At 41.3% G+C, this 12,767-nt stretch overlaps 1 protein-coding gene across 1 annotated transcript in view; it reads right to left on the bottom strand.

The window, feature by feature from the left end:
• The window catches only part of gna12a (guanine nucleotide binding protein (G protein) alpha 12a), a 28,290-nt gene extending 18,769 nt beyond the window's left edge, over nucleotides 1-9,521 (bottom strand). Inside the window, exons 1-2 of the mRNA XM_072384764.1 lie at nucleotides 8,780-9,521; nucleotides 2,401-2,619 (exon numbers count right to left, since the gene is read on the bottom strand). Of these exons, the coding sequence (XP_072240865.1) occupies nucleotides 2,401-2,619; nucleotides 8,780-9,097 (537 nt within the window). The 5' untranslated portion in view covers nucleotides 9,098-9,521. The remainder of the gene's footprint in view (nucleotides 1-2,400; nucleotides 2,620-8,779) is intronic.
• Nucleotides 9,522-12,767: the final 3,246 nt, after the last annotated feature.

A 12,767-nucleotide genomic window follows, 5' to 3' on the forward strand; every position in this document is an offset into this window, starting at 1 on the left:
CACCGCATGTGACGAGGGAGATGAAACTCCACAGGGCTCCACTTCACCGGCTCCATTTCCAGTCAAGAGAAAAATAATTACACCTTTGGAAAGTCTCCAGACAAAAAAAAATTGAGTTACATGGAAAAAAAAAAGAATACTTCCTCTGGCTTCGCTCAGTGCAGCATCTCTGTAGTTCACCGAGACTTTCTTTTTTTCAGCTGACAGGTCTAAACTTTTCTGATGTGATCCGGCTACTTTCTCTGCTGTTTTCAGCACATCAGCGATCGTCAAAGCAGTGACAACAGGCTGTCACATCTCAGTTACCTTGCAGATAGCTGCTGCTCTGGGCCCTTTTTGGACAGACACGGCTGAAATGACTTCATTTGGTAAGAAGCTGGTGTTTGGGACAACAACGTTACATTGTAGTGAACCATTACGTTTTGATCAGACCTAAGACAGTAATAGTGGTAGCATGTAGCGGCACAGTCATACCATTGGGCTATCACTGGGGATTTTGGGCAATTTGGCACATTAAAAGTGAAGCATTAGGTCAGTGAGTGAGTACGTTCTGACTGATAATGACTCTTAAAGAATGAACTGAAGGCTGGTTAATAATGCAGACATTCATGGGAGGAGATAGTTGTTCAATAAGTAGTTTATCTTGTAATATTTTATCATTTAATGAATGTGCTTGAGGCATTCCAACGATACTGATTACACAGTCAGAAAACGCACTCATGGGGTCACAAGCTGATAAAGGAATGCAGAGAAGACAAATACATATCTGAGCTAGACAAGTATCGGGTTTTTACTTATGTATTTTGTCGGTTTTTCTTGTAAAAACTACGAAAATCAAGCCCTTTTCACCCACACAGTGTTTTCCACCGATCTGATCACAGCTATATTATTTGATGTAGCGCTAGGCACTATTTAAACAGATCCTGAGGCAAAGGAATAGAACAAAACTCTTCACACACACACACACACACACTGACATGAGGACATGTCCTCATGTGAACTTAAAGAAAATGTTTCTCCCACGATGACCACAACTATACTTCGAAATGTGCAAAAAAACCCTCATGATTAAAAACCCTATTACCATTTTTCTCACAAGAAAAAACTGCTTAAAAAAGCTTGAATGAATCGAAAAGAGATATTTCAAATTGATCCCGTCCATGACAATAATAGCTAACTTTACAACCCTTCTGTGTTTTAATGTAATCTGACCTCAAGAGGACTTTGATGTTATGTCTCACTTCATGAACTGTCTAATCTCAAGTGTTTTTGTGTCTCTGTGCGTCACTCTGGGAGGCATGTCTGAATGAAGCTGTGCGCAGAATGAGCAGAAACGTGACTAGCGTCTGAACGACTCATTGCCATCATTTTTAACAGTTTGACAAAGTCAGAAATGTAACTCTTGTCTGAAAAGTAAGCCTCTTCACTTTAGGGGGTCATGATCCACTGGTTGTGCCTTCAACCCTTGGGTAGTTTGAGATGGTAATAAGAAGCTTTGATGCTGTTTTCTGTTGTGGGTTGGCTCTTTTCAATTCTTTCTTTGCACGAGCACTGCTGCACATCTATTTTACATGCTCCTCCAAGCTTTAATCTATCTCTTCCCAGCTAAGAGAGTAAAACCCCATGTGGCCCTTCTCCTGCTGCAGCAAGGCATGAGGACATGTTGCACAACAGATAAGCTCATCCAAATATAAATATCCACATAATAATGTGAAGAAGTAAGCAGATTGTTGTAAGGCTAATCTTTAATTCATGAACTGTCACAAAAAGCAGCTAGAATACCAGCAACAGCAGAGCATGGTCACAAGAAAGTGTGTGACAATTTTAACATGAGAAGATTAATTAAACTAAAGTAGATTAAAGCTTCAATAATTTTGTCTATTGTGTGATCATTGTGAATTTTAAATAATTGGTGACGCAGGGAAAACGAAAAATTAAGCTTCTTAACGAAATGTTTGTTCATTTAGACACCAAATAAAAGCAAATTAAGCAAAACATATACGGTAAATAAAATTCGAACAAAGTGACCACACAGAAAAAAAAATGCCTACATTGATCTCAAACCCACGTCTCATGCCTTGAAGCCTTTAGACTTGTCTGGGCTTGCTAACGTGAACTATGTGCATCAATGTCCAAATTCCAAAAACACGTACAGGGGTTTAATCGTCAAGTCAGAACAAGCAATCTATTCGGTTATTCATGTTGGAGGACTTGTTGTTCTTGCATAAAAAAAAAAAAAAAAACTCCTACTATAAACATCCCTGTCCATAAAACAAACAGTTTAAAATTAATTCAAAAATCAGTTAAAAGGAACATCTTAAGATCTTATAGGTCACAGCAACGGGTGTCATCAAACAAACAAAAAAAAAAGGCTGGGAACCTGATGTGTAATCTACTCACCAGCTGGAACTCGGAGCGGCGTGCGTAGGCCTCCTGTATGCCGGTGTCTGCCCAGAGCGCACTCAGTGCCATCACATACAGCTGAAACTCACTGGGCTCGACCCCCGAGGCACCCACACGTCCCTCCCACGACATCACCAGCATGCCCTGCTTCTCGTTTTCACAGCTCTGCCAGCTGATGCCCAGTTTGTCCCGGGCGTCCACCAGCACACGCATGCCCTGCAGAAACAAAGAATTGCACACGATCACTGCAACAGCCGCTTTTCTTAATGTGTGCAAAATTGTCCAAATTCAAGAAAAGCCCGATAGCACACGTATTAGATGAACTGGTGGACAAACAATAAATGAAGAAAAATGCACGCATATGTTTAACTCAAGTATGTCTGGCTGCGGGGGGTTTTCTAAGGAGAGCCATGTGAACTGATTTTATCTGTGGTGCAAAAACCAACAGAAGTCATCTTGACTTATTTCTGTCCTCTATCCCATTGTAGGAACGACGACAGTGTTCGGCATCCACTGTGGTCTTTCAGTGACATTAAAACCTCTTACAGGTGCCAGATTAGGGAAGTTGGTGTCTGGCCACTTGTGTAGCTTTCCGAGCCTGGAAATCCGTCCTTCACACCCACTTCACTCAGTGACTGGACAGCTGCACAGAGCTGCACGGAGCTGCACAATTACTTTCTGTAGTTTCTAATGCAAACGACCCGGTGCGACTGTACAAATGATTTCCCAGAGACACTGAAAATGCAAGTAAACTATGAAAACATTTACCCTCTGGAGGGTTGTGATAAGCTACTTCTCATCCATTATACCCAGACTGTGATCATTTACTGGAATGTGGAAGACACTGTCACGGTCTATGGCTTTTGCTAGTTTTCTGGTGCCATGGTCCTTTGGCTTTATCATGTTTCAGTTTGACCTTGTTCTTTGTATTCCCAAGCTCTGTGTCTTGGTTAGCTTAACTTCCCATTTTCATTTTAATTTAATTTAATTTTAATTTCAAATTGGTTTCCCTTGTGCACCTCAACTAGTTCCCCTTCCGCCTTCAGTTTACACCTGTGTTAGTCGGCTAAATGCCCTCCATCTGTTTTGTCAATTAATTACGCCACGTCACGGCACACAGTGTTTCCTGCCTGTCAGCCTGCGTTTTGTCCTTTCCGTGACACACACTTTGTTACTCATCCAGTTTTCACAGCATCTTACCGTTAAAAATCTGCTGAATTAACAATACAATCTGTTTGTCCAATTACCTTTTTCTTGGATCAAGACAACTTTGAAATTGAAGTCACAGTGGTCACAGTATGTTTAGGGATGTGTGTGTACATGAGTGGCATGCCTCAACCAGTGACTCATGACCACCTAATTCCTGTACAATAGTCAAGTCTAGTCAAGTTTATTCATTTAGTATCATTTCAGATTCAATAGGCTTTCTACACCAGCAGCATCAATGCCTGACCCTGCTCAACCTTATCTTTACAAAGAAGTCCTCTAAAAGTTCCAAATAACCTCAGACAAAGAAATTGAAAGATAGATTTCCCTTCCAAGACAGACGTGTCTCCAAAAGGACACCGGTGTGAGTAAAAAGGCTTTTGTCACTAATGCAGCAACGATGTAGGTGGGTTTGCAGAGTGTGAGCTTGTGTGTGCGCAATCTGCCTGGAATGCCCTTCATGACTCAGTAGTGTGGTGTGGTTTTAAGGCTAATCTCATACATGTGACCTTTTTTATAGTATAAATGTATTTTACTTACAAGAATAAGTGAGTTGTAATGACAACATCAAGTGAGAAAATGACAAACTATGGTTTAACAAAGACACACATGGCGACTCAACACCTGCCTAGTGTTGGCAGTAAAATCACTGTGAGCAACCCCTGAGTCACATCCAAATGTGGTCCCCATTATGTTCCGTCAGAGCATATACCCCATAACGATTCACTCATCTCTACAATCTTGCATAATCCTCCGTATTCATGTCTGTCTCTCTTCCTGTATGCCTGAATGTTTTAAGAACGGTCTGTTTTCCTGCTAGTTATCACCACTTTTCTCAGTAAGAAGCTGATAGACGTGGCCTGATTTCACATCGACTACAGTCATGTGGAAAACAGTGCACCCTCTTTAACATTTTACGTATCAGGACTAAAAAAAAACAGGCTCTAGAACAAGGTGAACGCGACCTCCATTGAACACCAGCACACGACTGAATACAGGTTGGTCATAATTTAAAAAAAAATAAAACAAAATGCAGAAACAAAGTGAAAAAAAAACCACACTTCGTGTTTCTATAAATCTTAGAGTTCACGATGGTACAATTAGAAAAAGACTGAACTGGTTGCAGGAGAAAGCAACCAGTTCTTCTCTCTAAAAATAACATGGCAGCACAGCTTGGGTTTGTAAAGTTGCATCTAAATAATCCACAAGAGTTCTGGAACATCTCCACTTTCAACTCATCTATCTAATGTGGCCATAACGGACAGAACCATATCTGGCAAAAGCAATCGCAGCATATCAGCACAAACACCTCATAACAACTGTCAGCACGGTGGTGGAGGGCTGATGATTTGTGCTTTTTCCTGCAGCCACCGGACCTGGACACCTTGCAGTCATTTACTGGATGAGGAACTTCTCTGTATACAAAAGTCAAGAGACAAGTGTGAAGCCATCTGCCTACACTAAAGGTGTTGCAATTAACTGGTCAAAGTCCAGGCTTCGACCTGACTGAAATGCTATGTTCCAACAAATGCTGCAAACTTCAGTGAATCGAAGGAACTTTGTTAAGAGGAGCGGGAAGAAATTCCCCCGCTGCGTTTTTGAGATTGATCATTTCAAACAGGTTTTATACAGACTTTATTTTAAGACCGGGTAAGGACCAGATTACAACCGTTGAATCGAAAGACAGTCTTTATGACTGTAGCTCTGAACACATAAGAAACTGACCAGGTCTAATCCAAGTTCGACCGAGACATGTGGCCTTCTCTTGGCCAAAATTGGAATGCAACAGCAGAGCATCCTTCCCACACACTCATGTGAGCAAGTTAATTTTTTGCTGGGACAATCAGGTGATCGTGGTCAGCTCTTACAGTCAAGAAATATCACATGATTACATCATATTTAGAAAACACTGAAGTGGTCATGAGTCACCAGTGAACATAGAGTGTACTAAACCACTCGTAAAAAAGAAAAAAAAGAAAGAAAAAAGAAAGCCTTTTCTTCTAAATTGGTTGCCAATGACACACATGTACAGGTGCTGCAAACATTTTATTTTATAAACGATCCGTTCTGTTCAATATTTGGCCGTTGTTTTAATTTGTGCATGGCTACATTAAATCAGGATGACGTCTTTTTTCAAAAAAGGGAAAAAATTACTGTGAAAATGACTCTTTTCTTTAAGAAAACCTCTAGAGAAATCCTATTTGCGAAGGTCAGGCTGCAGAGTAGAAAAGTCTTCCGCCTTGTCAAACAAGTGCTTTGATGAGATTTTTTTTTTTATTAATCACGGGGGCCACTCGTATTGGGGTTTACTCGTCCTGTAAACCTCAATTTGACCTCCATCATTCCTGCTCACTCTGATTTGCGTTTGAGACTTTAACAAATAATTAGCTTCGCAACGGCCATGTATCGTCGTGCTCTTCTCCTTATTTCATTGTTTAATATTCCAAAATCTAAAAATAATAAAGTTATCTTCCTCGAAATGTTATTCTTTCACTTTTTACATGCCATTGTAGCTTCTGTGATCACTTTTCCCATTGATCCCTGCTTCCCGTTAACCCATCCTCGACAACAATACTCTCAACACAACCACTAGAGACACTTTTAAAAGGGGGAAACAGGATCCCATCATCGGATTTGTCTTATGTGTCACTAGACCTCCAGTATCCGACAGCACAGGCCTGAAAACACGATAATCCGATGTTTGAGCTGATAACTCGTCACAGTCACGGTGTGGTCAGCAGCGTGGGCTGACGTCTGTAACATTTATCACTGTAATCGGTATGTGGCAGCACTTTTCCTGCATTAATGTAAGCAATGACAAGATGCCTCCTTTTTGAACCCACGTGAAGGATGGGGCTCCAAGTGACACCGACAAAAACGACACCCGCATCTCTGTATCTGCCTTGAATAGCAGGGTTTAAGTATTCAAAGAACATCAAGAAAGCCAATGACAGATAAAAGAAGCTGAATTTCGAGTAGAGCTAAAGCATGTATCGTGTTTATCTTCCATTCTAGTGAAGAGGCACAGCTTGTAAGTTCTGTAAGCGCCAATCAAGTCAGTGAGCACATATTTGATATCCGAGGCTCCACTTAGACCAGGGTTTTGCTTTGTTTGTTTTGTTTTTGAAGTTTCGCTTTAATGTGTAAGATACAAATGGTTCGGTGTTGATGAGGATTCTCCCAGAGCCATAACGCCTAACTGCAGGTATAATTAGAGGGAGTCAGTGAGCAGGACCACACCTGCACTCCACATCTATGATTTTTATCTTTTAAGCCACTCTTGCCTCACACCTGTGTGCTCTCTGCCAGCTTTATCCTTACTTCCTTTCCCGCTTTCTTCTCTTACTCTGTCATTAGGTTCCCATGAAAGGCGGGGATGCCCTACACCTGGCAGGTGACCCTGATCCTCCATCAGATATAGCCAAAGCTACAAGCAGCAAAGGATTAGCTGTGTTTTGTCTCATGTTATTGGAAACTTAAACATTGAGGGCCGCGGCATGAGACAAACACACCTGTTAACAATGTGCGCTGGCCATTGTTGGACGTTTCTCACTGAATCACCGTAATAGACGTATTCTGTGGAAGACTGCGTGAGCAAATGGTTCAGCTGTTTAAGAATGTTCCTCCAGAAATGTTGCATCATCTACATAAGAAATCTGAAGAACTCTCTGTACGCCGGGGATAAAGCCTAAAAACAGTGTTGAATGTCCAAGAATACTTCTGAAAGTCATTGTCAGTAAACAGAGTTCATTACTGCATCAGCAAATGCAAATTAATTCTCGGCAACGAAGAACCACATACAAACAAGACTTAAGAATACAGCTGTCTTCTTTGGGCCTGAACTCACTTGTGATGGAAAACTGTCCCCCTGGTCTGCAGAGGAAAGAGTCTGGTTAAAGCCATTTGCCACATTTTTAAACATAAAAGATGACAGAAGAGGCCTTGAACTATTGAGCAGCAGAAATGAAATCAAGCAGCAAATCCTCAGTTTCAAAATGCTCAGAAATCAATACAATTCCCTTTCAACTTAGGTCGCCTGTGCACTAACTTAGATCAACTTTGTGTTGTGTTGATCTGCACATCATTGCATTATGTTTGCATTTGAAATTTCCAAAGGCTATATATATTGATATTAATGTCAATATTTCTGTTCAGCAGCTCTAATTTCTCTATCGGTCGGACACAGACAATGAAATAAATAAGAAAGACGGACGGGCATGTAAATCATGCTCGGTGTCAAACTGAAGCCTTTCCTTCACCTCTCAGCTCCTACACATCGTGCATTGTGTGTATTTTACACTGGATAGCAGTGAGGTGTGGGTGTGTGGGGGAGGATTGTGTTCGTCATCTGGCCCGAGACAGGACCATCACTGTATGCTTGTGTTTGGGGGAGGGTAGTGAATACTGTCTTGTCTGTGTAGGAGAGCAGGCTCTTATCATCCTTGTCTGGGCGGTGTGGCACTCAGGGCGGATGTGCTCATCCCGCAGGAATAGTCTGGTATTGTTAGCTGGTGAAGGAGGCCTCAGCCATGACAGCAAACAAAGGGCCAGCACAAACACACGCACACACACACACTTACACACTAGGATAAAAATATGCACTGTGTCAACAGACCTTTCTACGTGTGTCTGAGTGGGTGTGTGGACTTCAGTGGGGGGTGCATCCAGTTGTTCCGAGATGGTTTATCCAGGAATTATTTTATTGATAACTCAATGAATCATTTAGGCAATAATGTGTCACACAACGGTTTCCCAGGGCCAAAAGTTACACCTGCCTAAAAGAGACTGTCTAAAAGAAACAGAGCAAAGCTGACACACAATTAGATTTCCACCATGAGTGATGAGAAGAAGAAAAAAAAAACCACCAAATCTTTACAGCTGAGTCAATAGAAATTAACTTTGGTAAATTTTCTTTTAAAAATGACAGTATAATTGAAATGATCTGTGACTGACGAAGTTTCAGCTGAGCTGTCATCTGCTCCGTTAAATAAATAATCATTCAAGCTCTTGACGACTGATTAATCAACAACTCTTTCAGCTCTGATCAATACGAAATGTCGTCTTCCATTTACACGACATCATTTGATAAGTTTTACAAGTCCAAAGAAACTCATTTGAAAGGACAATAAAACATGAGATGACGACGCAAACAGACGAACTTTGTCCTTACCTTCAATATATTCTCATAGATAGTATCCCGGAAATCCAGGAGCGCTTTCTGATCAAACTCTTGCCCGTTAATTATGCGCATCTGTTTCAGGAATGTGGACTTTCCGCTTTCTCCGGCCCCGAGCAAGAGGATCTTTACCAGCCGACGAACGGCTCTCCTCTCCCGGGCGAGCATCGCGTCTATCTCCCGGCTCCTGCGCCTCGCCTCCCGCTCCTGCGCCGCGTCCCTCTCCCGGCTCCCCTCTTTGCTGCCGCCCGGGTCCCGGCTGGCCTCAGCCGGGAGCAGGCAGCGGCTCAGGGTGCGGACCACTCCCGACATGGCAAGTCGTGGGAAAAGTTTACCGAAACTCCAGTGGGAAAATGTTCATTATATGACTGTGACCTCTGGGATGGAAACGGCCCAGTCTGGCTACATCCACTTGATAGACAATACGTCTCCAGCTGGTAAATCAGGAAAGTCTACATTTAGTTGGTGAAGCCGTTATCTAGTGTCCAACCGGCAGTAAAACCGTTTCCATCTTGGTTGGATAGCGCCATCAACAACAAAACTCTGGATGAGAAAACAAAGCCAGAACAAATAAAAGCAGATAGTATTAAATATTTGAGGTCAGAAAATATGACTTAGAGGTGACCTGAAGTCGGTGTATCCATCCAAAGCATAACAATGGTTCGCGCTGTGGAATCTCACAGCGGGACAGTCTATCCAAACTATCCAAACACGCACCCAGCGGTTTGTGAACTTGAGAGAGCAGCCCCTGCGGGCGGCGGTGGGACGGTCACACACATGAGGGGCGCCGCCGGACTACATGGGCCCGCCGTCAGGGGGCGCCAGCGGGCACCAAACTGGGCTTTTTTTCTGGCATGGTGGGAAGGGTGACCTGTTAAGGATGTACCCTGCCTCTTGGCAGCTGGGGCAGGCTTCAGCACCCCAGCGATCTGAATAAAGCGGGTGTGGAAAATGAGTGATAATGAATGAGGGACTCGTTTTAAACAGCGTGAAATTTTTGTTTTGTTTGCAGCGAATATAAAATATTGCTGTAGTAATAAAAGTAAGATCCAACTATCTTTTGGATATATGTCGTTAAAGACAGAGCTAAAGCAGCAATGGCACAAAACTATTAGCTCACGGCTCAAATTACCAAAAGATAAGCCAGGGCATCACTAAAATGTCACCTCATTATCAGTACAGTCACATCTACTATTCAGCCATCCATATAATTAATGAAAACTAAGATCACAGCATTTTCTTTCCCCACAAAAGCTAGAACATAAAAGATTAGAAAGAGAGTGTTTAAGCTATGCAAGTTTTTCAGAAGTATGTCACCGACCTATTAATCATTCAAGCTTGAAAAGGCACCTAACTCAAGTGATAAAGCAGTGTTGTGTACACACAACAGCACTTTGTCACAAAGACACATAACTTATTCCCATTTCTTTCGATGCGTCCACAAAAAAATGCCAACAGTAACACAGTTTGATAGACATTAAATTGTGTTTTTGCACCACTAAGGTGACTCCTAGAAAACTTGGCATATCTCAGCACGGTGTGCAGTGAATCCTTAAAAATGTGAGGAACCCGGACAAGTGGAGGACAGAGAAAGAAGTGGAAGGCCTGAAAAACTACAGCATGGTGGCTGTCAGGTAGGCATTCTTAAGGAAGGGGAACAGGGAGAAAAGGCTGAGTTATGCCAAGTGACACAAGAACAGGACTGAAAATCGGTGGCAACAGGTCTTATGGAGGGATGAATCCTCCCCAGAGCCCAGACCTCAACATTATTGAGGCAGTGTGGAATCGTCTTGACAGAGAATGGAACAAAAGGTGGCCAACATCCAAAGAAGAGCCTTTTAAGAAGCCTGGAGAACTCCTGAAGACTATTAAAATAAATGACAAAAAAGCGTCTCTAAGGTTCAGACTGTGCTGAAGAACAAACATGCTTTTACCAAATATTGACTTTCAAGTCTGTCATTTTTGGACAAATTCTGTCCATGCCGCAGCTTTTGTGTTTGTTTGCACATTTTCATGAAATCATTGCACCTAATCAAGATTAAAGCATGAGACTATGGTAGAGTACTGTACTGTTAGCAACTTTTGAAAATGTTTCCTGTAAGTCATTATGTAATTGTACAAAACCACACACTTTCATATGTGAGGCTCTTTATACACAGAACTTTACAAGGCACTCTGACATTATCTGGTCTAAAGGAAGTAGTTTGAACATAAAACCAAATGTTCTTTTCTGAAATGTCCCCCCCCCCAATATCTACAAAGAAAGAAAAACAGGCAGCCTTAAATGTCAAAAATGATTGCAGAGCACAAAGTGAACCATTAAGAATTGCCATAAATGCTTGAATTTCTAGCTTTAATCCGACCTTACCACATCTGAGAACACATCAAACTGGATTAAAGAAATGAATTGACATTACTTTAAAGTAGCATCTCATTATATTTCCTTTTTTTCTTTTTTTTTGCCCTTACACAGTTCAAAATTATCTTGAGAAGCTCAAAATATCTTTTAGCGAAATTAGAGTGATCATATTTTTTTCTATCAGGTGTCACTCAAGCTGTGGTCTAAAATCTGTTTGTCTTTTCTGTCACAGACTGAAAAATGCTTTCCACAAAAAACATATCTTCTCACAATGATTAAAGTATTGATTCATTCATTTTTTATTGGACCCACATTGAAAGCACATCATATTTATGCCCTATTTGTTCAGTTTTGCAGTGAAATGTCCAAGCTTTTTCTATGCTAATATAGTTCTGGCCTCTTCCCACTCAGTACAGAAAAAGGCCAGTTTAGGTATTTCCATAATTTATACACCACACGTTCGATTAAAACATTTTGCCAAGAGCCTCAGAAACCAATCAAGGTTCTGAAGCAAAACCAATGTCTTGCTCTAAGTGTTCTTTAGGTTATGACAGTATGATTGGATGCAAATTTGTTTAAGAAAATGCACAATGCAAGCATAACATAAACCCAAGTTATGATGGTATCAAAGAAGACTTTAGATTGTCCTCCAGAGGAAGTTTTCTGTGCATTTTCTCATTAGATACATACTTTACACAGATATAAATACATTCAGTGCATGTATACATACAGAAATTGATGTTACAGTTTTATACACGTGCAAAGATTTAAATACTTGACTCCATCATGTGTTTTGTGCATTTAACTCAGTTTATTTTAAGTGTCACTGCGTTGCATTATTAAAACAAAAATCGGGTATTTAATGATGCTTTTGTTTCCAGATGCTGAGGCTGTAACAAGAAGGACTGACTGAGCAAAAAGCATAAAATAACAGGGAAGTTTGCTATAATAATGTCCTCATAGTCATTACTATGATCAGCTTCACGTTATGCTGCTTCAACTTCTCCAAAGGTCAGTACCAAAGCTTTGTTTTATATGTGGTCTTCCATGGAGTTAGCAGAACAGACAATACATTCACTGTTTCTCTTTGCTGTATTTGAACTGTTTTTTGTTGGTCTTCTTTGCCATTACAATCTTGCCCCCAGCCCCTGGCACAAAGAATTTTGGCTCTAGACTAGCAAAGACACGATAATGCTCTGGAGCCATGTTTTTCCAGTCAAAGAGCTAATTGTTTGGCTGCCGAATTGTAAATAACTATTTTCACATTTGACTCCAAACCATTACTGGGACTGAGTGTATAGGATGTCTCTTTCTAACACTCTACATACTGGTCATGTTAACATGTCTGCGCGGTTATCATTCCAGCAAGTTTGAGTAAGAAGTGAAATGCTGACCAGCAAGTGTCTATATCATTGGCAATTAACAGATATGGTCTACAATACAAATACAGCATCCTCTGACACCATCTGGCAGACTTGTAATGCCACCTGCCCAGACCTCTACCAATACAACACAGTACAGAGACACACACACACACATGCACTGGCACATGCCCACGTACGCACAAACACGCCCACACACACAAAAAACCTTCAAAAACCACATGAAACTCTTCATTCACAC

This window comes from Leuresthes tenuis, unplaced genomic scaffold (genome assembly GCF_036924035.1).
Source record: "Leuresthes tenuis unplaced genomic scaffold, fLeuTen1.0.hap1 SCAF_4, whole genome shotgun sequence".
Lineage (NCBI taxonomy): Eukaryota > Metazoa > Chordata > Actinopteri > Atheriniformes > Atherinopsidae > Leuresthes > Leuresthes tenuis.